Source organism: Emys orbicularis, chromosome 7 (genome assembly GCF_028017835.1).
Source record: "Emys orbicularis isolate rEmyOrb1 chromosome 7, rEmyOrb1.hap1, whole genome shotgun sequence".
Taxonomy (NCBI): Eukaryota; Metazoa; Chordata; order Testudines; family Emydidae; genus Emys; species Emys orbicularis.
Window position 1 is genome coordinate 99,004,746 of NC_088689.1, and position 26,043 is coordinate 99,030,788.

At 50.6% G+C, this 26,043-nt stretch overlaps 2 protein-coding genes across 2 annotated transcripts in view; both read right to left on the reverse strand.

The window, feature by feature from the left end:
• CDC42BPG (CDC42 binding protein kinase gamma) overlaps nt 1-16,163 on the reverse strand; it is a 62,094-nt gene extending 45,931 nt beyond the window's left edge. Inside the window, exon 1 of the mRNA XM_065408584.1 lies at nt 16,007-16,163. Within this exon, the coding sequence (XP_065264656.1) occupies nt 16,007-16,163 (157 nt within the window). The remainder of the gene's footprint in view (nt 1-16,006) is intronic.
• A 6,215-nt stretch (nt 16,164-22,378) lies between these two features.
• EHD1 (EH domain containing 1) overlaps nt 22,379-26,043 on the reverse strand; it is a 32,356-nt gene continuing 28,691 nt past the window's right edge. Inside the window, exon 5 of the mRNA XM_065407248.1 lies at nt 22,379-25,191. Within this exon, the coding sequence (XP_065263320.1) occupies nt 24,667-25,191 (525 nt within the window). The 3' untranslated portion in view covers nt 22,379-24,666. The remainder of the gene's footprint in view (nt 25,192-26,043) is intronic.

Below are 26,043 nucleotides of genomic sequence, written 5' to 3' on the forward strand. Positions count from 1 at the left end.
GAAGCCCCTGCAGCTTTCCCATTTAGACAAGTCCTACACCTCCTTCTCTCTGATCAGTTCTCCTCCTCCAGCCAGGCCAGTAGGTGCCTCTCAGTCCCTGGTGTCTGTGCCGGGCTGTGAATTTGGGCAGCAGGCACTGAGAAGATGACAGGACGCTTGGGCGTGGGGCACGCCCAACACCCACCCCCCAGGCACCGTGCAGCATATTAATGAGTGGCTCTCTGAGGTCAGGAGGGGCGTGAAGCCAGCGGCGTGCTGGCAAGTGCAGAGTTAACCACAGCCCTGCCTGTGCCTGGGGAACATTGCTAAAAGCTCCCAGGTTGGCAGTGCCGGCAAAGGACAGCCATAGGCTTATGCAGCTGAATTAGGATGCAGGACATCTGAAGTTGATTAGGGCACTAGTCTGCGACCTGCGGTCAATTCCCAGCTCTACCACTGACTCCCTGCATGACCTTAAGGAAGTAATGTCCCAGCTCTGGGCCGCAGGTTCCCCCTCTGAATACTGCACCCTTTGTCCATTCAGACTGTGAGCTCTTCAGGGCAGGGACTGTTCTCACTGTGTGTCTGTGCAGCGCCTGGCACAATGGGGCCCCGATCTCCGGCGGGGTCAGTGTAGGGCCCAACACAATGGAGAAGCAGAGGCACAGAGAGGGGAAGGGACTTGCCCAGGGTCACAGAGGAAGTCGATGGCTGAATTGGGAACTGGAGCCAGGTTTCTTGCATTTCAGGCCGGGGGGGCTAGACATTAGGCCATGCTTCCCCCCCCCCCTTCATTCTCTCTCTCTCTCTCACACACAGTATGTTCTCTTCCGCTTTTCTCGCTGAAGTACTGAGGCTCAGATCCTCCCCCCTGGGAGTCAGCTGCCTAAATAGCTCGGAGGACCTGGCCTGAGACACTGTTTGCATCACTGATGCTATATAAAAATAAGGTGCATTAGTTTCACAACCAGCTTGCTTTACCCCCATTACCTTGCGCACCAAAGGACAAACGTTGCTAACTAACACTTTGAACTCCCCCAGCGCCTTTTTAGCGGAGGATCAGAGCCCTTTACAGCCTAGCAGTATATCCATTAGAGGAAGGGAAATAATCAGTGTAAACTGAGGCATGGGGCTGGGAAAACTGACATGCCCAAGGTCCAGCCGTAGATGGTAAACCTCTCTGGAGTGACTGCTGGTGGCAGCAGCATCTGTGTGTTGTAGCTGACAATGCAGAAAAGAGAGAATTGTGAATAAAACCCAGGAGTCCTGACTACCACTCTGCCTTCTGTAGCCATTAGACACCTCCCAGAGAACCCAAGAGTCCAGCCTCCCAGCTCTAACCACTAGACAGCACTTCCGGTCTCTTCACCATCCGCATCCTGTTCCTTAGGCCTTATCCACGCAGGAAAGTTTTACCATTTATAGTTTATCCATCCAGTCATATCTGTATAATCCCCATGGGGACACTCTTATCACACAAAAGTGGCATTTTAGGTTTTAGCTTAGACCCCTTCCCAAGTGACATTAACTAACCTGAAAAAAGTCCCTCTTGTACTAGAACGTGCGTGTCTAGCTTCACAGCGTTCAAGGGATCATAAGATCATCTCATCTAACCTGTATATCCCAGACCAGAGAGTTTCACCCACTTGTTCCCCATGTACTGAGCCCAATAACTTGTGTCTGGCTAAAGCATCTTCCAGCAAGGCAGCTAGACTGGACTAGGGGGAGGGAAGGGGGGTGTCGACCTAAGATACGCCGACTTCAGCTACTCGAATAGCATAGCTGAAGTTGGCGCATCTTAGGTCGATTTACCTGGCCGTGAGGATGGCGGCGAGTCGATCGCTGCTGCTCCCCCGTCGACTCCGCTTCCGTCTCTCGCCGCAGTGGAGTTCCGGACTCAACGGCAGAGCGATCAGGGATCGATTTTATCGCATCATCGATCCCCGATAGATCGATCACTACCCACCGATCCGGCGGGTAGTGTAGACGTGGGGACTCCACCACTTCCAGTGGCTAATCACCTTCACAGGGACTTATTGCTGCCTTATTTCTAATTACAGCATGTCTGGCTTTAACTTCCACCCAGGGGGGCTTGTTCTGCCTTTCTCCGCTAAAGAGCCCTTTAGTATCTGGGATCCCCCCCGGGCAGGTGCTCTACACTGTGAACAAGTCACCTCTTGATTTTCTTTCTGCTCTCGCTGGCTGGCCTTTTCTGCAGCCCTTGGCTCATTTTTGTGGCTCTTCTCCGCACCCTCTGACTTTTCAACAACCTTTTTAACCAGACAACACACGTGAGGCTAAACCAGCATAACTGTATTGGTTAAAATTCACACCTTCCCTTACACCCTTCTGGGTGTCAGCAAAGCTGTCGATAAAATAGTTCCAGGTCGCCCACTTGCTACAGCTGCGCAGCTTCCTTTAACAGCGATTCAGTTATTGAAAAGCTCTCCACCAGGTCGTCAACAAAGCTCCTGCATCACGGTGCTGGAATGTCCGGCCAGACCAGCCAATTCATTCCTGGCTTATCATTATTACTGGGAAGTAGACAGCTGACGTACATGTTCCCCCATGAGTCACAAGGCTGATGCGGCATGTGGGGGAATGGGGTTTCCCGTACGATCAGTATTACGCCAGCCCATCACCGTCCTGACCAAGATTGGTGGTCCCCCATCATGCTGGGCATTGCAGAGATTCCCATTCACTCACTGGGTGGCCCCCACTGAAATTGGGGACCCTGTTACATAGACACCCTCCAACAAAGATTAGCACCCCCCCCCCCCCCCCAAGATCAGGGCTTCTCAGTCATACCAAGCCATTCCTGCCCCCAGGACTTTACACTCTCCCTAGACAAAAGAAGGATTCTTCTCCATGTTTCACCAATGGGGAAACAGATGCTGAGAGGAGGACTGAGTAGCCCCAGGCCACATAAGAAGCCTGTGGCAGAGCAAGGAACTGAACACATGCCTGTGTGACTTACCCACAAGACCATCCTTCTTCATGCTGCTGTGCTTAGACCACTATCCCAAAGATGGCAAGAGAACCCAGGAGTCCTGGCTCCCACTCCCGCTGCTCTGACCACTAGACCCCACACCCCTGGTACCTAATCTCATGCTCTAACCATAAATTGCTGCCCCACGCACATCCCCTCCCACGCTGGGAATAGAACCCAGAAGTCCTGATTCCCATTCCTCACTTCCCTAAAGAGTAGGCCCCACTCTCTGGTGCAACTAGGGATGCTGACTCCCCAGCCTGTATTTTAACCACAGCTCCATTTCCCTCTCCCTTCTCTGCACTTACTCTTCAAGCCACAATACCTTTCAGACTAACCCAACGCAGCCTAGGGCAGGGAGCCGCTACAGCTGCCATCTTGTTAGCGGTTAAGTTAGAGGCTTTGGCAGAGTCCTGACTCATAAGAGCAGCACTGACTCCTGAGAGAGCCCCGCTGACCGAGCCCCAAGCCAGCGGGTTACAGTGTGACTCACATTTGCTCTGCTTTGTACAGTTGATCATTAACAACCCCCTTCAATAGACATTTAACAGCTCGAGGCTTGATGCTGCCATCCCAGGGTGCACGCTCAGCAGGGCTGCGAGATGGAGCCTTAACACAGGGCTTCCTGCAGTGACGGGCATTAAGGAGGAGGATTCCATACAACAAACACCCCCAGTTACACACCCTTTATCTGCCCTTTCTGCTGTGGTGGGGAAAGTGAAGTACACACACATGCATGCTCTCACACCAGCTGTGTATACACATACATACATGCACATGGTTATGCTCCACCCATTACATAGCTATATGCACACACACACACCCCACCTATCCACACACGTGCTCTCACACCAGCCACACACACACACACACATCCCAGCTATCCACACATGTACTCTCACTAGCTCTATTCTCTCTCTCACACTCTCTCCCCCCCCCCCCCCCAACTACTTCAACAGTGAACTTTGGACCCTAAGGAAAACAAAAAACAGCCTTAACACCCATCTGAGACATGCACCACGATTCAAAGGCCTCCACAAGGGAAGGTTGGCTCAGTGGTTAGGACACTAACCTGGGCCTTGTAGGATCAGGATTCAAGTCCCCACTCTGCTACAGACTCCCTGTGTAATCTGGGGCAAGTCCCTTCCCCCCTTTGTGCCCCAGGTTCCCCTCCCCCCATATTGCGAGTGGGAGCGCTGCTGGGCAGGGATGGTTTCACCATACGTGTGTACAGCACCTGGCCCAATGGGGATCCCGCTCTCAGGTGGGATCCCAGCTTCTACTGTAATGTTACTAATAATGTGCACCCCATAACAGGCTCCCACTCTTGGTCTTTCATGTGCTATCGTAACACATCTAGTAAGTTAGCTACACTTATTAATCTCGCTAAATGAGACATTAACATAGTGACAAACAGCTGTTCTCAGCACGTCAGGGGCATGAGCAGCGTGTGTTATAAACACACCACACAAGGGGTTAAAGACAGTGATAAGCAGCTGTAACAATCAATCAATCAGCTATTCATTAAAACAGCTAGTGATTTGTTAACCCTCCACATGCCTGTTTTGAAATGGAACTTGAACACAAAGTGGTGGCAAAGGGCCACCGATTCCTTTCAGGAGTGCTCCAGCAAATTCAGTGCAAGGCTGAGGCAAACCAGACACTGATGTAGCCGGAACCGGACAGGAAATGGTAAAAAATTGGTAATGTCCCTTTTTAACAGCTCGGCGTTTGCAGGAAGCCTCAGTTCTTTTACCAGTCAATCAATCACTCGACACAGACAGAGCCCTCTGAAATCAACAGGCGGTGCTGGATCCAAAAATTACCTGCCAACCAAGATTCCAGCTAGGTTACCCTGACGACAGGAACACACACGCACACACAGTTGACACTTGTGCTTATTTTTTTTAAAATTTATTAGCTCTCATCCCCACTCAGCCCTGGCAGTTACTCACTGATAGCAAAAGGTACAGGGAGATGTTTGTATTGCAGCAGTGCCTAAGTGTCTGATCTGAGACCCACCAAGCCAGGTGCTTGCACAGACATCCTCCCCCTCCCCCAACCAAGATCTGGGGGCCCTAGTTGTGCCACATGCTGCACACACACCCCTGACCACGATCTGGGGAAATCCCTGCCCCCCTCAAGCTGTGCTGCACAGACACAATGGGAGACCAGCCTTGCCTTGAAGAGCTCACAGTCCAGGCAGATGGAGTGAATAAGCCGTCCCTATTTTACAGGGAAGGGAAACTGAGGCACAGATGAAGTGACTTGGCTGAGGGTTCCCAAGAACTGTGCGGTAGAGCCAGCCCTTGAAGCCAGGTGTTCCTCAGGCTAGTGTAGGGCTTTCACCAGAAAGCCATCATTGGCCCGGCTTTGGGATGGAGCAGGAGTTGTTCTTACCTAGGAGAAGGTGTTAAAACAAAACAATCAAGGGATTTTGGGTCTGGGCAGTGCTCCCCACGACAGGGGCCCTGATCTCCTTTGGGCCCTACTATAGTGCAGGCAATGATACAGATGCTGTAAATGGGCCTCAGTCTCAGCCAGGGGGCAGCACCTGGCCCAACAGCAGGCCCCCTCGTCTGAGCTAGAGCAAGGCAGTACCATATTACTACTGCATACCATAGAATGGGCCCCTGCTTTCACTGGGACCCTCTGGGCATTACCATAGTACTATTAATAATATGTATGTCATAAGGGAACCCTGATCTTGGTCGGCATCTTTTGGCTGTACCTTACTACTACTGCTCATGCACCTGCCATAATGGTCCTCCCCCAATCTGGATCAGGGTCGGTGCAGTGCCTGGCACAACAGGGCCCCCTTCCTTGTCTCATAGAGCTTCCAGCCCCTGCTGTCATACAAACCAAGGCGCAGTAAAAATGAGGGGATTTCAAAAGCTATTTTTAACAGCCGATCATCTCTGAAATCCAGGTCATGAGCTGAAATAAATCAAGTTTCCTTTCAAGTTAGTCGCACACGCATCTGCTGTGGTCCCAGGGAGAATATGCCCTGCCGCCAAAATGATTGATTAACTTTAACAAAAAATAAAAGGTAATTTCCTGCCAAGTACCAGGCATGGTTTTCTGAGGTTTTTGGATCCTACAGCAAGATCAAGTGCTTTACCTAACGCAGCCAGCGCCTAAACCTGAAAAACGAGTCCTGTGCAGTTGGGGAGCGTGAGTAATCGTATTTCCACTGCCTCGCAAGAAGGAGCCAGCAGAGGTAAGAGTTACATCATAGATGTTTTTTAAAAAGGCTGGTGCAGCAGAGAGTTTCAGACAGGAGTGGCAGGCGGCACGCAGTGAGATGCTGCCTTGGATGATTGCGATTCTCAGATCCCTTTCTGGTGTATTACTGTGGCAGAAAAAGCAAAGTCTTGTCTCCACTGGGTGATTCTATGGGCTGCTGGAGATCTTAAGAGGTCTGTCAAATAAGGAGCCAAGGAAGCAATAATTTAGATTATTATATGTATCACAACAGTACCAAGAGCCCCACTCATGGACCTGGACCCCTTGTGTCTGGTACTGTCCAGACACAGAACAAGAGATGGTCCCTGCCTCAAAGACTTTTTTTTTTTTTAAGATAGATTTAAAATTGCTGTTCTTCCAAACAAATTACAAAACACCCCAAAATCTGCTGAAGATTGAAGCAGACACACACACAGGGAGGACAAGCTACTGTGGCCAATTTCGTTATTGCGCTAGGAGAGACAATATGTGGTTTTCCTGCTATTTCTCTACATCAAGCAGACACTGAACAAGAGCGTTCTCCATCCTCTGTATTACAGGAGTAGCAGAGGCAGGATTAGAACCCAGCTGTCTCAATTACTAGCTTAGAGTGTGTGCCTGCTCTTTAAGCCAGGGGTAGTCAATTATTTGTGTGTCAAGGTCCAGACTCCTGAGAAAATAATAAAAACCCAATAGTGATCATAAGTAAACAACAAGATTTCACAGTCCGTTCAAAAGCGTCTGGTGGTCTGGATTCGGTCTGCAGCCCACCTGTTGGCCATCCCCACTTTAAGCCCTTGTCTGCATACAGTAGTTGTATCGCTTTAACGCTGCTGCTGTAGTTAAAGTGGCACAATGCACCTGACATAGCCAGAGTTTTACTGTTATCAATGTACATCTACTAGGACAATTATTCCCATGGAGCAGTGGCTTTCAAACCGGGGCACGCGTAACCCCATGGTACATGCGTTCTCATCTGGGGGTATGCGCAAAAAATCCTGTAATGGTGGACAACACATTTTATTTAGTAAGACTTGGCAATGGAATTGTAGGTATTTTATGACCCTGTCTCAGATGGGGGTATGCAGGGTACACAGCCTAGAAAGCTTGAAACCCACTGCCCTACAGGAAGGGGAATAAGCTAGACCAGTCTAAGGCAGGTGGCACCTGCAGAACAGAGAAGGAAATTTTTCCTCCATTGCACAATTGGCCAAATGTAGCTGGGATTTTCTCACCTTCCTCTGACAGATCAAAGATCAGCTACAGCTGGAGACGGGACACAAGTCAAACTAGGGCTCTGAGGTGGTCCAGAGAATTCACTGGCTTTGATGCCTGGTGGTGGATCTTGCTCCTGTGCTCAGGTTCTTACTGATCAGCAGATTTCGGGTTGGGAAGGAATTTCTCCCACATCAGATTGGCAGGGACCGGGGGGGCGGGGTTTGCCTTCCTCTGCACCATAGGGTGGGGGTCACCTGCTGGGATCATCTAGGCATGTCTCACCCAGGGCCGGCTCCAGACACCAGCCCAGCAAGCAGGTGCTTGGGGCAGCCAAGGGGAAGGGGCGGCACATCGGGCTGTTCCGCGGCAATTCGGCGGTGGGTCCCTCTCGGAGGGAAGCACCTGCCACCGAATTCCTGCTGAAGAAGAAAGCAGCGCGGTGGAGCTGCCGCTAGAGTGCCGCCGGTCGCAATTGCGATCGCGGCTTTTCTTTTCTTTTCTTTTTTTTCCCCCACCGCTTGGGGCAGCAAAAACCCTGGAGCCGGTCCTGGTCTCACCTCGTTCAGGCCCCTGCTATGGCAGGGGATCAGGCACTGGCGGTCTCCTGTTCTGGGCCCAGGGCTCACAAGGGGTCCGGTGCCCAAGGACTGAAATGCGTTAGTCTAACTCAAGTCATTGAGCTAAGTACAGAGGTAGCTGGGTGAAGTTAAAAGGGCCTGAGACACACCAAAGATCAAACTAGATGATCTCATTGTCCCTTCTGGCCTTAAACTCTATGAAAGAGCATCCACGCTAGGCAAGGTCGTGGTACGTCTCTCTCATACATACCCCCACAACCACCAGTACGAAATCTGTGGGTAGGCCAGGCCTGAGCAATAAGACTGGACAACTAAGTTTTTCTTTAGCCGATTGAAGCCTCCAGTCCTGTATGTGTTTAACGTGAAGCACACGCCTCATCCCCTTGCTTCCCCGGTGACACCACCCCTCTCTTTCAGGGACCAGGCCTTCCATCCACAATGGCTCGGTAAACTAAGAGTACGATTCTCAACTGGGAGGGCAAAGGAGCCCCAGTTCAACCCCTCCCCCTGAGTTAAAGAACCAGCAGCTGGGAGTGGAATTAAAATTCACATGGGGAATGCAGAAGCAAATTGTCTCTGTTGGACACCCGGGGGGATTCCCCCGGCACCTGCAGAACTTTGAAATCAAGCCTCCATATTTTGTCCCAACGTGATAGATCTGGGCCCCTCCCCAGCTTGTTGGCTCAACACAGGAAGCAGCAGGTGTTCCAGCCAGGGTGATGCATGAGGCCCAATTAGATTATAACAACCCCTTTCTGGTCTGGAAAATTAATTAATTGTGAACTCTGCTTGGATTGGAAGCTCTCTGGGGCAGGAAGTGCTTCTTGGTAGGAGGCTGCACAGAACCTAGCCCCATGGGACATACCTCTGCTGGCAGGCAGGCCTGGGCAGCGTCTAGCACAACAGGGACAGCCCCATGCGCTTAGTCAGATGGAACAGGACATCTCCCCCCATCTCAGTGCAGGGGTCTGAGCAGCAACTGTCCCACCCCCGCTGTCTGCCCCTTCTCCCCCAATCTTCTGGGGCCTGAGGTGGTACTGGCCTACACAGAAGAACAGCTGGTATCTCATGAGGCTGCTGTACCTCAAAGCTGGGGTTGCAAAAGCTGTGATGAATGTTTGTTTGGAAAATATCAGCTATTTACAGGGGAGAACTTAAGGTGCCCGAGGAAGGAGGCCACTGGCCTGAACCTTTCGGAAGAGCTTGTTTTTGACTAACCTGAGGTTTTCCAAAAACGCAGTCACACTCCTTTTAAAATAACTAAAAGCGTGCCTCTGGGCCAGAGCCAGACTAGTGCGAGTGTAAGCTCTTCGGGGCAGGGACCATCTTTCGTTCGGTTTGTACAGCACCTAGCGCAATGGGGCTTGATCCATGGCTAAGGCTGCTGGGTCCGACTGCAGTATGCATCAAGACAGATCTCCAGTTGTTAGACTATTTCTATCCATAATAGGTGTTTTCACCACTTTTCACACATCCCTTAAAGCCCCGGCGCTCACTCGGCTTCGCTTACAAAAGGGAAGGTGAAGCGGTGACTTGGTCCCAGTCTAGCAGTACCAACATGAGGAATCCTAATTTGAAAATGGGCTCCTCAGTCTAATAGATGAAGGTTGAACACGACCCAATGGCTGGAAGCAGAAGTGAGATGAAATCAGAATGAAACCAGGGGCCCGTTTTAAAAGACAGGATAATTAACCAAGGGCTGTGGTGGATTCCCCATCAGTGGCAATGTTTAAATCAAGACAAGATGCATTTCTAACAGAGCAGTCCTAGTTCAACCAGGAGTTACTTCAGAGATATCCTAGGGCCTGGGATACACAGAAATCAGACTAGAGAACCACAATAGGTCCTTTTGGCCTTAAAAATCAGTCAGAAGTTATGCTTTTATTTCTGAATGGCATTATTTTGACCCAAAAAGTCAATAGCTTGATTATCTGCCTGCTTCTCATTTCCTCCAAGTGACAAATTTTAGAGGTCTGTTAAAATTAAAGGACCCGGAACGATCTATTGTTAGTTATACTTGTTTAACGTTGCAGCAATAGCAGTGTTCATCTGTGGATCTCAAAACCACTTTACAAAAGAATAACAGGAGCCCCATTTTACAGAGGATGAAATAGCAGCAGAGAAAGGGGCAATTAACTCACCCGGGGGCACCCAGCAGGCCAGGGACTAGAACCCAGGTCTTTGAGTCCCAGTCCAGTGCACCTAGACCCCTAGACCAAGAACCAGCCCTGCCATCACACCTGGCACTGGGCAGACATGCAGCAAGAGACAGGCCCTGTCCCAAAGAGCTCACATTTTAAACAGACAGAGGGTGGGATGGGAAACAGACACCGAGGGGAAGGGACTTGCCCACGGTCACACAGCAGGCCAGTGCAGAATTAGGAATGGAACTCATGTGTCCTGTCCCTTGGCCACGTTTCTTATCAGGGTTTCCCTTTGGAGTGAGTGTAGGAAAGAATAATGATCTGCACCACAGGAACCACTGGATGCAATTCTATGGCTTGCGTTATCCAGCAGGCCAGTTTCCATAAGAGCCAGGGCCGGCTCCAGGCACCAGCGCAGCAAGCAAGTGCTTGGGGCGGCCAACGGAAAGGGGCGGCACGTCCGGCTCTTCAGTGGCAATTCGGCGTCGGGTCCCTCAGTCCCTCTCGGAGGGAAGAACCTGCCGCCCAATTGCCGCCGAAGAATGAAGCCGCAGCTTCCCCCCCCCCCCCCCCCCCCACTGCTTGGGGTGGCAAAAACACTGGAGCTGGCCCTGGTAAGAGCCACCTCCAGTCTCATATGTTTTGAGCAGTGGTGAGACAGTTAACAATGCTGACCTCTGAAGTACCATTGCTGGCTAGCAGACAGTATCCAGAGCTATTGTTTCAGGCTCTCTGCCATCTCAGACAGCCATTGCTGCACCAGATCATATTTTCAAGGTTCTCTGTGCAACTGTAACTAGAGTAGCAAGAGGACATCATAGACTATAACCAGATCTGTCCACTCTCCCCCCACAGCTAGGCCCAGTGCACCCCTGTGGGCATAATATCTCCTTTAGGACACACCTGACTCATTAAGTCACAAAGCACTCCCCCAACTTACATAAAACCATTAAAAATCCCCAACAAGCCATGTCCTAGCAAGAGCTGGATGGAAATTTTCCAAGTTTTGTTAAAAAAAAAAAAAAAAAAGCCAACTGGTGAACTTGAAGTGTTTCGCAAATACTCTCTGGGTTTGACAGTTTGTCAAATCGCAGGCAGGGTTCTTGCCAGGTTCCCTGCCAGATCACCCAGCATGCTGCTGGGGAGCCAGGTTTCCAGGGTCTGTGGTCCTGGGGCAGTCCCACCATCTGGACTGCCCCAGACTGGGGATACCTGGGCTTCCAGGCACCTTGCAATGGAGAAGGGAACCTGAGGACCCCCAACTCTAACGGGCTCAGCTCTCAGCCCCCAGAAGGGAGCCTGGAAGCCCTTGCTCTAGCCAGGACTTTCAGGCCCCCTACTACTAGCCAGTGTCCTGGGGCAGCTGGCTCCCCAGGCAGCCCAGGGAACCAGCTGACCTGGTAAGCTGGAAGTCCTGGGTCCCCAGAACCATGGCAGATACACCTAGGAGTGACAATCCCCAGGGTCCTCAGCAGCTGCTCACATGATTCAGGTCAGCTTCACCCCTGTCATTCAGTGGAGAGCAGAATGAAACTGACAAGAATCATGTCAGTTTCCCCATAGCATCTGCTGGGATAGGTATTACATTTTGGAAACAGTGTTTCCGTATTTCTAAAATTAACATTTTTTAGCAAGTCTGACATGTCCTGCAAACCAGAAATCCCAAATTTCAGTCAGCTTGAGTGCTAGGGCAATGGTATTGCAAATGCAGTACAGACACCCCCATGGCAAGACATTAGGGCCTGATGTGGATCTCACTTTCACACAGGAGGAGGGCACAGAGTCATGCCTTCTCATTTTGAATCTCTCCCACATTTTTACTTGTGAAGAAAGGATTTAAAACAAAAACAAAGAACACGGAAGCAGGATCATTCCCCCCCACACCACCTCCAATCTTCATTCCTGCAGCATAAATCACTCCCAGCATGGAGAATACACGTAAGCAGTGGGAGTGGATGCAAACTCTCACAACACAGAGATTCCTGTTTTCCTGCAAACCAGCTCTCAGGGAGTGGAAGGAGAGAACACAGCACTTTACAATTAGCTAATGAAATGTCATCACCCACCCTTTACAGCTGCTGAATTATCAGCCTCAGTTTTACAAGGGAGGGGCAGACACGGGGCTTAGACCTGGGAAGATAGGTATTGCCAGACTAGATCAAACCAGAGGGCTGTCTAACCCAGAACTTAGATCATCATAATTTGGGGACAGGAATAGAGTTGTTGTTTAGTGTTTGTACTGTGCCTAGCACAGCAGAGCCCTTGCCCATGACTAGGACTTATAGGCACTATAGCAATACAAACACCACCACCCGCTAATGCTTCAGAGGAAGATGCAGGAATGCTGGAGGGAGCTGATGTAGGATAATATATTCCCAATGAAGGTCTCCTCCTGATTACTAATAAATCAAAAGATGAGCTTAAACCCTGAGGTTTAATATCCCTGCCAAAGTTTGCGAACATTAGCTATAACTGGATATTCTTGTTATCCATATAACCTGTCCAATCCTTTTTTGAAACTTGGTAAATTCTTGGCCTCAGTGACTTCCTGTGGCAGCAAGTACCATAGTCTAAAAGAAGTACTCTATCCTTTGATCCGTTGTGAACTTCATAAAATCATAGAAATGTCCGGCTGGAAGGGACCTTGAGGGGTCATCAAGTCCAGCCCCAATACTGAGGCAGGATCAAGTAAACCTAGACCATGCCTGACAGGTGTTTGTTGCAACCAGTTAACCTCCAGTGATGTGGATTCCACAACCTCCCTTGGAGCCTGTTCCAGAGCTGTCCCCTAAGAGTTAGAACATTATTTCCTAATATTTGACCTAAAATCTCCCTTGCTGCAGATTATTTCTTGTCCTACCATTAGTGGACATGGAGAACAATTGATCAAGTACGTTAAGGACTGTTTTAAGGAGCATGGTGAAGACTTATCAGGTCCCCACTCAGTCTTTTCTCAAGACTAAACACGCCCAGGTTTTTTTTAACCTTTCCTCACAGGTCAGGTTTTCTAAAGACGTTTACCATTTTTGTTGCTCTGCTCTGGACTCTCTCCAGTTTATCCACATCTTTCCTAAAACCCAGCACCCAGAACTGGCCACAGCACTCCAGTGCCAAGCAGAGCAGGACAATGACCTCCTGGGTCTTACATACAAGACTCCTGTTAATACACCCCAGAATAATATCAGCTTCTTTTTTTTTTTTTTTAAACCCACACAACTGCACCACACTGTTGGCTCATTCAATTTGTGATCCACTACGACCCCCAAATTATTTTCCAGCAGTACCACGGTCTAGCCAGCTATTTCCCATTTTATCGCTGGGCATTTGATTTTTTTCCTTCTCAACGTGTAGTGCTTTGCACTGGTCTTTACTGATACCTTCAGATTTCACTGTGGGCCCTTGTTCTTATGCTATGAGGCCAGGAGATCCTGATCTACCCTCTCCCCCCCTTTATTAGTTGATAGACTTATCTCAGGAGGCTTGGTCTGTGGTGCGAGAGCAGCCATCCTCCACTGGAGTGAGCATGGAACAACACCACACTCTTTACTAGGACCTACAGGCTGCAGCCAGTCTTGGGGCCAGATCCACAGCTGGTGCAAATGAACGTGGCCCTGGGGCTTCAGAGATTGGCAGCAGGTGGCAGGACACAGAAAAAGACCCCAAGCATTGGCGATGCTGCGGCCAATCCATTACAGTAGATGTACAAATGACTCTCAGAACCAAAGTTCTGCACTTGGCAGCATCCCTCCCCTGTCCTATTTTCCTCTGTTTAGTCCAAGCTTTGGGGCAGGGACCTTCCTTTGTCGACAAAACAGCTTCAAATCGCCACTTAGTTATTTGGGGGCTGCCCAACTGGATGCACCTTAAATGGACCCCTTCCATCAAGCTCCTTTAAGGAATGTCTCCATTTGTGCACCCAGAAATCCTTATGCACTTGGGAAAATTTGAGCCCTCCCATCATTCGCTCTGTATCTGGAGCAGGAGAGGGACCAGTCTGCTGGGAGCCAATATGCTGGTGGCGATGGGCCAAACAGGAAATTTACAAGCTTTTTACAGGCTCTGGTATCAAATGTGTAGGTTTCCTTCTGTGAGAGAGGTGGCCAGATGCTACAGCAAAGGCTCCATGAGAACACAGCTGGATGGTTAGAAGGCAGGTATTCTGTATTTTTAAATAAAGGCAGCAGGTGGATTTTTCAGCACTTAAAAAAACTGGCTGTTAAACAGCAAGAATGTCTCAGCCTGAACTAAAATGGAGCTCCTGCCATGCTATGACAAGAATATTCATAGTTTCAGGCCAGAAGGGACCATTAGACCATCGAGTCTGACCGCCTGTATAACACAGGCCAGAGAATACCACAGCAGTTATCCCTGTACTGAGCTCCATCACTTGTGTTTTTCTTAGAGATCTGCTCTAGGAATGATTTTGGAGCTGTTCTCTGGCCTGCGCTATACCGGAGGCCAGACCAGATGACCACAACAGTCCCTTTAGGTCATGGAATCTATGAACCCACGTTTGACTGGAGCATCTTCCAGCTGGGCAGCCAGTTTGGAGTGGGTGACATCAAGACATGGAGTATCCCTCCCCCCCATCCCTTGCTTTCAGAGTTTGGTCCCTGAGAAACATTGGAGTCTTATTTCTAACTTGAATGTTTCTGACTTTAATCTAGTGGAGAACAGTAGAATAAGAACCAAGAGCTGGAAATTAAAGAGCCCTTTAGTATCTGCTGTTTCCTCTCCCTGGAGATACTTGTACACTGATCAAACCACCTCTCAATCCATCACCGTCCTCCAAAGCAGTGCCGCACGTCTAGCACGGCTGGATGTGCGGTTAAGGTACTGGAGACCTGAGTTCTATCCCCAGCTCTGCCACTGACTCCTTGTCTCACTATGGGCAACACACTACAGCCTCTGCCTCAGTTTGCCCCATTTGTAAGTGGTTCGCTAGCCGATAGATGCTTTGAGGATAAACCAGCCAGACTAGGAGGCTCTGATACTGTAATGACAAGAGCCCTGTCAGGCCAGGGTGGCACAGGGAGATTAACCAGAACTGCTAGTCCAGAGGAAGAGTGAACTATTCCACAATAACTATTGTGCTTTAAATTCACACCCTACCTTATTCCAGAATAGCTTCCTTGTATTGACAAGCCCCAAGCACCTAGCAGTGATCCAGACTCAAGCCAACTGCTTGAGGGGGCTGCATGACATGAGTTTGCCAAGTCTCAGACTAGTCCCTAGTGGGTCATTTAGTGCCCACCTCCCCATATAAATAAATAAAAGCAGCTACTTTCTCAATCAGCACAGACCAGAGGGAGGAAAGGGCAGGGGGTGGGGGAAGCATTGCAGGGGGCAGTGTGTGAGTTTGTGCTATATGCTCACACCTCTCTATTTCCTCCCCCTGCCCCTTAGTGAACAGGGGTAGGGGGCACTCAGAGGGGGCACATTGCACCCCCACTGCACAGAGTAAGGGGGCACTCAGGCACAGCCACTCCTGCCTTGCCCCCACCCACCACAGGGATACCCATTACACAAGGTGGGGGCACCCCTAGCTATCACGTATGGTGGGGAGCAAGTCCTCTCCCCTTCCTGACCTTCCAGTATCCCACCCTGCATTGCAGAGTGCTGGGCGGCAGTATATCCTGCTATTGCACCCCAGGGTCAGCTCTCCCATTGCACCCTGAAGGCAGCCCCCCCATTCTACAGCTCCCCTCTAATTGCACAGGGCCAGGGGGGCTTACAGGACAGGCTTCTTTCCTTCACTGCAAGAGCTAGGAGGGGCAGCCTCCCCTATCACCTGGGACTCGAGGGGCACGACCCCCCCCCCTTCCTCCTTGCCCAGCCCACACTGCACGGCGCTCTGGGGGCAGGAGACTCACCCCACTCCAGGAACTGCTGCACGCTGCGCTCCCGCCGCAGGGGGGCGCCGCTGCACTCCCGGTACAGGCACAGCAGCACGTCCAGCAGTGACTCGAGCCCGGGCCCCTGCAGCAGCTCCCGCAGCCCGGCCAGGCGCCGTTCCACCGGGCTGCACATGCTGCCCCACTCCGGCCGCTCCAGCCTCGCTGCCTGCCTGCCCTTCCCCACTCCCCGCAGCCCGGGCCCCGCCCCTGCCGGCCGGCCCCCAATGGGGAGGGAGCTACCGACACCTGGGCCAGGTGGGGAAGGGGCGGGGCCAGCTGTGCCAGATGTGCTCTGACAGCTCCACGCCCCCAGGGCTGGGGGGGAGAGAAGGGGAAAGCGGGGCAGAAGGGGAGGAGAGGGAGAAAGAGACCGACGGAAGGGGATGGAGGACGGACGGACAGACGCCAGGGGGGAAATAGAGGGAAGGAAGGTGTGTATGGGGAGGAATGGACAGATGGATGGCAGGAGAGACGGGCGCAAGTGCGGGGGGATGGATAGATGGAGGACGGCCAACGGAAACTAGAGGGGGCGGGCAGGCAGGTGGCTGGAGAGGCAAAGCTGCAAACAAGGAGAGTCTCAGGGAAGGCTGGCTCAAGAGAAGGGATGAAGAGGTGAGGAGGAGTGACAGCCAGCCAGGGCCGGGAGTGGATGGACAGACAGGAGAGCCCCCCGAGGGAGAACGGAGAACAGAAAGAAAAGAGGGGGAGAGAGATTAAGATTAGAATGAAAAAGAGGAAGATGAAATGAGAGAGGTATGGCACATGCTTGTTCTCCCCACCTCTACTCTGCCACAGAGGAGCCAGTCCACCCCCCATCAGGGCCAGGCTGAGATAGACCCCATCGCACTGGCAACCCAAATAAGACAAGAATGGCCATACTGGGTCAGACCAAAGGTCCATCCAGCCCAGTATCCTGTCTACAGACAGTGGCCAACGCCAGGTGCCCCAGAGGGAGTGAACCTAACAGGTAATGATCAAGTGATATCTCTCTCCTGCCATCCATCTCCACCCTCTGACAAACAGAGGCTAGGGACAACATTCCTTACTCATCCTGGCTAATAGCCATTAATGGACTTAACCTCCATGAATTTATCTAGTTCTCCTTTAAACCCTGTTATAGTCCTAGCCGTCACAACCTCCTCAGGCAAGGAGTTCCACAGGTTGACTGTGCATTGTGTGAAGAACTTCCTTTTGTTTTAACCCTGCTGCCCATTAATTTCATTTGGTGGCCTCTAGTTCTGATATTATGGGAACAAGTAAATGCACCACTCATGATTTTATATACCTCTATCATATCCTCCCCTTAGTGTCCTCTTTTCCAAGCTGAAAAGTCCTAGCCTCTTTAATCTCTCCTCATATGTGACCCGTTCCAAACCCCTAATCATTTTAGTTACCCTTCTCTGAACCTTTTCTAATGCCAGTATCTCTTTTTTGAGATGAGACCACCACATATGTACACAGTATTCAAGATGTGGGCGTACCATGGATTTATATAAGGACAATAAGATAGGTCTTATTCTCTCTTTTTTAATGATCCCTAACATCCTGTTTGCTTTTTTAACTGCCGCTGCACACTGCGTGGACGTCTTCAGGGAACTATCCACAATGACTCCAAGATCTCTTTCCTGATTAGTTGTAGCTAAATTAGGCCCCCCCCCCCCTCATATTGTATGTATAGTTGGAGTTATTTTTTCCAATGTGCATTACTTTACATTTATCCACATTAAATTTCATTTGCCATTTTGTTGCCCAATCACTTCGTTTTGTGAGATCTTTTTGAAGTTCTTCACAGTCTGCTTTGGTCTTAACTATCTTGAGCAGTTTAGTATCATCTGCAAACTTTGCCACCTCACTGTTGACCCCTTTCTCCAGATCATTTATGAATAAGTTGAATAGGATTGGTCCTAGGACTGACCCTTGGGGAACACCACTAGTTACCCCTCTCCATTCTGAAGATTTACCATTTATTCCTACCCTTTGTTCCCTGTCTTAACCAGTTCTCAATCCATGAAAGGATCTTCCCTCTTATCCCATGACAACTTAATTTACGCAAGAGCCTTTGGTGAGGGACCTTGTCAAAGGCTTTCTGGAAATCTAAGTACACTATATCCACTTGACCCAGCAAACTCATCTCACACCAGGTCAGGAGGCACTGAAAGACTGGTGTTTGACTGTGACCAATCTGGGGCTGGGGGCAAAGTGGAGGGTCTCAGGCAGACCCCTCTCAGCTCCCCACCCTGGGAAGAAGGCAGCTGTTCAGATATTAAGGCCAACGCCGCCCTCTCTAGCAGCATTAGGATAATGGCTAGAGCCCACGTTATGCAGCGTGGGTTACCACCAGCAGTGCAGTAGGGCGTAGAGCAGTGGTTCTCACCCTGTGGCCCATGGGCTGCTTGCAACCCAATTAGCACACATTTGTGGCCCATGTGACATCCTCAGGGCCATACAGATTAAAACAGAGACCTGCATCTGTGGCTCACAATGGTAAATAGACTGAGAATCACTGGCCTAGAGGCACCCACTGGCACTTGATGCCCCACCATGGCATGTGCATTATTAGTATCAAGGCAGCATCTAAAGAACCTTAACTCGGATCATCCACTGCATAGACCCTGTGCCCCAAAGAGCTTGCAGTCTGAACAGACAAAAGGTGGAAGGAGAAACAGCAGTTTTGTGGGGGGAGGGGAAGGGAGAGAAGGACTCATTCAAGCTCTCACAGGGCATCTAGGGCAGAGCCAGGAATAGAACCCAGGTGTCCTAGGTTCCAGTCCCTTGTACTAGCCTCTTGGCTATTCTGGCTTCCCTTTTATATTGTGAAGCACCTAGAGGCCACAACACAGAGGCTGGGGCCCCTCAGGCTACCAAGTGCTGCATAGACTGCTCTCCCCAACCTGACTGGGGTCCCCCATCACACCAAGATGCATAGGCCCAACAGCAGTGGGGTTTCCTTACACAGTTTAACCAGAGGCCATGGCAGGGATGGGGGGGGGGGGGGGGGGAGAAGAGAGGGGGTGGGAAGCTTACATGAAGCAACACTACCCCCTGCTGGATGACTGAACTAAGGGCAGGTTATTGGGCTAAGATCAAGCTAACCCAAGGAAGCTCAAGGGTTCACTCCAAGCCCAGACTCCATCCCCCTCCCAGCTGGCACTTGGAGGAAGTGAGAGACTTCTCCCTGCCATCAGGCCACCACAACAGAAAGCAACCAACGAACGCTGTGCCCACTCATTAGGAGAAAGCAGAGACAGGGCCTCATGCTAGAGCAGCACCAACTGATGCCAGACCCACACAGCTCATCTGACCCAAAACACTGTAGAGCCTTCCCAGACAGCATGTGCCAGGTGGGGAGGTGGTGACGTCTCCTTATAGCAAAAGCACGGGGGTGGGAGTCAGGACTCTGGGTTCTATTCCTACTTTCACCAGACTCCTCCGCTTGTCCTCAGGCAAGCCACTCTCCCACTGCTGCCACTAATTATACTTACCCACCTCACAGCACATGCTGCAAAGATTGATCTAATGATTGTGACCCCCCACCACACACACAATGCTGGGATTCCCTATAAAGGGCTAAGGATGAGAGACATACATAGGGTCAGCAAAAAAAAAAAAAAAAAAAAAGTAGGGACTCAGTTCAGCTGACAGTAGGAGGTGGCAGTCAGCAGCAGGGAAGGGGTTAAAGGCACATATTAGAAGTTCTTATCCTACAGCAACTCACTAGCTGTTTTTGATTGTAGAAGCAATCCAGCCTTGAGCAGGAATCCCCCACACACTATTCCCAGCATAGAGAATACATTGGGAGTTCTAGCCTAGGAAGTGACCTCACCAAATTAGTGAAAATACCTCATGCTAAGAACTTCCCCTCTGCATAAAATTCCACCATTCACAAAGCTTCCCCCCTCCCCCATTCCAAATTAGGGCAAAAAAGCTGAAATTGCAAAGTTTCCCACAAAATAGAAGTTTGATTCAGGACCATCAACATGTGATTCAGCTCAAAAGTGAAAGGACTTTTTGACTAATGAACACAATACACATACTGTACTGCCTGTTGAAAATTACAATAGAATCTATTTAAAATATTAAAGTCTAGACCCAATCAATTAGAATATGGGAGTCTCAATGAGTTTGACTCTCCCCCCATCCCAACAGTTGGTGAAACTGACATTCCCACAAAGCATTTTGATTAACCTGCACTTGCATGGAAACCCTGAGAACATGTGAACTGGCTGCTGCCAATCAGATGGCCAAGAGGGGCAAGATCATGCTCGCCCATCTTCCTCCCCTCTCTAGGCCTGCCCCCACCCGAGACTCCCAGTGGGTGCAGTACAATCAGGCCCTTTTATTTTTAATGGGAGGGCCCAATCCTGGATTCTACCCTCCCTCAGTTGAAAAGCCCCCACTGAGTCAGAGTCGGCCTCTAAACCTGCCATGTGCTGCACTTTACATATCCCCTACCCCCAGTTGTTCAGGGCTGCTGGTGCCAAACACCACCTCCCCCTCCCTTAATATCTGGCCCTAAAGCCATAATTCCCTGCAGACAAATGGCAGCTGCATTTCAGCAGCAGGTGGTACAAAGACCCTTCCAGCTGAACTCCAGCATCCAGGACTGCATGCCAAGGATGGCAGGACTCAGCTCCTGCAGCTCTTAAAGGAGTAAGCTTTGACCAGGAGTCTCCACTCTCTTGGATACTGGCTGTACAGGGCTTTTGGAACAGCTGTGCAGTATCCATTCCACTCAGCAGAGGGCAGCAGCATCCCACCCTTCCTCCCTTTACTGTATTCCATGCAGCAGCATCCAGTCTCATTACATGCTGCCTCCACCCACTATTTGTTCCTACATTCCACCCAGCAAAGGGCAGCTGCATTTTACCCCTTCCACCCACAGGATTCACCAAGAGTCTCAACGCTGGTGCCACTGGCCCCCCAGCCCATTCCTTCCCAGCAGTAGCCCTGCAAGCAAGCTTCTCCCTCTCTGCCATGCTGCTGGGACACACCGCCCCCCACATTGCATGTAGACTCTCACCTTAAGTAGGAATCCATCCTTTCCCTCTGACAAGAGGGAAACTTTACTCCCTCTCCAGGAAAAGAGAGACACTGCCCCCACTGCATAGCAGCCCCTCCTCCCCACCACCTGTTGGAATGGACAATTGGTAACAATAGGAGCTGGATGTTGAGAAGGGATCAACACTCTGGGACCAGGACAGCCCACTGAGGAGGATGCAGAACAGGTCTCATAGGAAAATTCCATCCCCTCCACCAGCTGGGAAGGGAGGGAAGCTGTGGGATAGGAAGGGTATGGGCATGTGTACACAGGCACTTGATCACACCAGGAAGTAGGAAGATGCCCTGGCACAAGCCCTGAAGGTCCAGAGCATCAGCAGCTTCCTCCTATAGACAGACTCAACAGCTGTTTGGTTGCAAACAGACACTGCCCAAAGTCTGTCCCTCCCCAAACAACCCAAGCTCCTGCACTCCTACCCCTCAACCCCACAGCTATGCCAGAGCCTGCTCCTCAACAGCTCCTGCTCATCTGATCAGGTTTCCCCACACTTCAATTCTTCCCTCCAGCTCTGTGCTGTATGCCCTTCCCCACTCCCCTTACTGCTCTCACCCAGTGGAATCTTCACCCCATTACAGGGGCTGGAACATGGTACAACAGCTGCATTCAGGAACAGAGTTAACTGTGCTTAAGGAGGGATACCCATTTCTCCATGGGGTACATTGCACTAGGGAGAGGCAAGGTAGCCTTGTGGTTAAAGGCCCAGGACTGGCAGGCCAGGTATCTTGGTTCAAAAAATCCCAGCTTCCCTCAGGCAAGTCTGGCTCTGTTTCCCCATCCGTAAAGTGGATGAAGGGGAATAATCTTCCTTCCTTAGACTGCAAGCAGCATCTCAGCACTTAGGGTATCAGACTCTGGACACATGGGTTCTATTCCCAGTTCTGCCATTGATTTTAGTGGAGTCCCTTCTCCCGCTCCCCCTACCCCTTTGATAGTAACTTTCTAGCTGGTAAACTAAGCCAAGTAAGTGGTAGCTGACCCTATTTCTCTTTACAGGGAGCAATACACAGGCCACCTCTCCCTCCACCAACAGAAACCATGTAATGTTAGGGCCACCTCCTACATGTGGGTCCACGGTCAAGTTTAGGCTGGTGTTTTGGGCCTGCACTGAAGAGCAGTTCCCCAGCTCAGGAGATACTCCTGCAGGAGCCCCATGTTGGTAGAAGCTCTTGTCAGCACAGGTCCATCTCTGTTAGGATGTGGACCATTCCCTTTAACAAAGCTCAGAAGCCACCTCCCCTAGCATTTCCCAGGACTGGACAGGACGCAGACTCAGGAGCTGCAGAACTTGCCAATACATTTTAATGTTTCAAAAAGATTTAGACAGGCTTAAACAGAGTGCACTTCCCCAGGCCTGTGCATCAGAAGAGGGGAGGCCCTCCCCTAGGCCCCCCCCCCCCCATTGAGAACCGCTTCATTGTACAGGAGGAAAATAATTAATATACATAGTTAACAGATGTTGGAGCAGTCCTTAAGTCTGACACTCCCTTGGCACAGGAGTCCACATGGAGAAGCCCAGGAAGCTGGGAACATTCTAGACAGTTACCTGAAGTATCAGAGCTTTAGTCTCTTGACTGTCACATGGACTCAGCCAGAAATACTGGACCCCCTTCCTCCTCCCCTGGCAACCTGATGCCAAAAAGCTTTTGATTCTCCATCAGTGGAGTCAGCCCACAAACCAAGTACATACCGAGCAGAGCCAGGCTGTTAAGCAGCTGATAGCTAAAAATGCTTTGCCCAGGGTTCCCTGCTTGCCTGTGAAAGCACTAAGAGAAACCCACCTAACCATGTTGCCTCCACTCCAACAGTCACAAGAATAAGGCACATCTCTTAGAGTGTTCCACTTTAACCATCCCCATCTCACAGCCTAGCAGGATGATGCTGTGGCAAACCCTTTAGGCCTCTCCCAGCACTGTGCTAACGCTGCTTCACAGGAAGCTCTGCCTCTTGAAGGTTTGAGAACAGCCTAAATTGGGTGCCCAATCCCAGAAGGATTCAGTGCACCTAACTGTAGGTGCCCCTAAAGGCTGCAGTCTCTGGGCTAGGTCCTCAATCAATGTTGGTACAGAGAATGGTTAAAATTGCAAGCAGTTGAGTTGTTTGAGGGCTGCTGGCAGGGCCCTGAAGTTGACAGAGAAGGCCAATAAACTCAGGCAACTTAAGGAACTGCAATCACAGCCTGTGCAGCAGTGAATCAGGAAGATGGCCACCCTTTCCCCACAAGTTCTTTGCTAACAGTTCCAGATCTAGCGCTGGAGGTTGACAAAGACAGGCTGAGTTTAGTGATAGTCACTAGCATCAGACTGGAGCAGGCTACCAGAGTAACTGTCTTTACCCCACCTTGCGTTTAATTCCAAGGCTTCTCAGGATAAATGTTTCTAGACAGACAAGAGTTAGAAGTGAACACATGACCATGTGATGCAGTGCAAAGTGTGTCAGTTACACAGGGTGAGGATTAACAGGCTCAGATTAGGCAATACCTTGCACATCACTTAGACTAGGGCAAAGCCAGAGGGAATAGTCTGCACTAGAGCAACTGATGAGACAAGGCTTGGGACAGTGAGGTATCAGACCTGTGGCATTTTAAGGAAGAGGCAGCCTCTGGAATAGACTATCTTCCTGTTTGAGAAATTCAGGCTTCCCAGAACTGAGATGTGGATTGTGAAATTGACAAGTCGTCAGCAAAGGAGGTGTCTAAAAGGAAGTGAGGGCTCTGAGAGGGATTCAAAGCAAGTATGACTTGCTGTCTTCTGTAAGAGGAGTCCAGGAGTGAAAGGCACAACAAGCAGCACCAGGGTTCCCCCACCAAAGAGAGGTCTGTCCATGTTCCTTTAAGAACCCCTCTCCAATTTTAACTAGTCTACATTTTTGGTAGCTAGAGCCAAGAGTAATTAACACTCATTTACTTGTGAACATTTCTGTATGGGGAGATCAGGAAGCCCTGGAGAAATGACCCAACTATCTTAAAACCAGCCACCTGGGTCATTAGCATAAAAACTGCTCTGTACATGGGGGAAGTCAGCTGAGAACTGAACTGATGTGTTTGGATCACGTTCCAAAGAGAATTAGAAATGCTTCACCACTACGGGAAGTTACAGTGCCTGCTCCCCCAGAAAAAACCAGACAGCTGGGGAAAACAATTGTGCCATCCCAGCACAAGGGTAAAGCTGATTCCATTGTGAACAGTTCTCCCAGGCAGGGGGATTGAACTGATGTTTGCAGCTCAGCCATGCTGCCCTGCCACAAGGAGCCGTTCATTCAACACCTTAGGAAGACAAACCAGTTGCATTAGCAGCTCCTGGAGCAGCACCCCAAATGACAGAAGGGGAACAAATGTGGCCTTGAATATATTAAAAATATTCTTGTGCACAATAAGACATGTATGAGGGTTTCATTCAGGTCTTATCACTCCCATAGATGGGAGCATTTGGAAGGAAGGTGTAAGTTCAATGCCTTTCGAAGCAAAATTCAAACTGTCCACCAGCTCAGGGGTTGTGGATCTTTAGCAGAGTTAGAGGTTGAAATCCAGGCATCTGGCTGCCCATCTCTCCCCCCCCCCCATTTAAAGGATGCTGGGGAGTCATTCATGTCTGCGTTTGGAGGGGGGCACAAGATGGGGGGGCAGTTCTGCAGGCAGCTCATGCCCTTCTAGCTTCACCTTGATCAAGTGGTTGGCCAGGGCAAACTCCTCGTCATCTAAGAATCCATCTTTGTCCACGTCAGCCAGTTTCCATATCTTGCCCAGGACAGTGTTGGGCAACTTGGATTTCACCATCTCCTTCTTGGCACTGGCACCCGTGATCTTGCCATTGACAGGTGAGAGGGTGTAGAAGATCTCATCATAGCTGGGCTTGTCTTTCCCTACCACCCACTCAATGTCATCAATGCCCTCACCAGCCCCCTCCCCATAGCCATGGCCAAAGGGCCCATTCATAGTGCCCTCAAAGGCCCCGCCCTTCACCGCCTGGGTGGGCATCTGAGACTCTTCCTGCCGCACCATCACCATGAGCCGGGCAATGTCATTGGCCAGCATGTCGTCCACTGCGTCCAGCAGCTTGGGCTTCAGGAGCTGGAACTTGCTGAAGTCTTGGCTCAGCAGGAGCTCCTGGGAAAGATGGCAGAGATCAGCATTCAGGGTGGGCTTTGGCACTTGGGAACAGGCTGCTCCCCTATCCTACCCAATACCCAGCAACTCCAACTCACCCATCAATGCCCACATTTCCCTGCCCCCATCCAGCCATGGGCAGCTGTCCCCCAATCCCATCCATCCTTGAATCAGGCTGAAATACACCCCCATATGCCCCTAAACCAGGCCATCCCCAACCCATCCCCAGTGCCCACCTTGAGCTGCACCCACTCAAGCCATCTGTCCCCTCCTGGACCACTCCCCCCAGCCCCTGGATACAACCCTCATCCCAGACACCCAGGCCTTAGACTTTATTTATAAGTGGTATGTGAAGCACTGTCTGCAGCCACCTATGGAACGGAGGACAGCTTCCAAGTTGCACACTGCACCATGGGGAATGGGAAATTATTGTCAAGGGCATATGGGGAAAGAAACCTTATTCCTAAGCAAGAAGCCAGGGACTCTCCACATCTATGGAAAGCTGGCAGCTTGTTTGGGTCGCCCCCAAGAACAGTCCATGGTGTGACCTGCATGGAGGCCTGTTCACCTTCCTTAGGGAGTGGGGTTTAAGTCATCCCAGACAGGGGATTAGCCTATGGTTCCAGGAAGTATTTTAGATGCAGGGAATCCCAAATCCCAGCACCTCTTGCTCTAACCCACTAGACCCCACTCTTCCCAGCACTGGGGACAGAACTCAGGAGTTTTGGCTCCCAGCACCTCATGCTCTTCCCATGAGAATACATTTCCTTTCAGATTAGCCCTGCTCTCAGGAGCCCCAGTCCTGGAGGACAAGAGCACTTTCCCTCCAGGCTACCATAGAAGCCCAGCCAC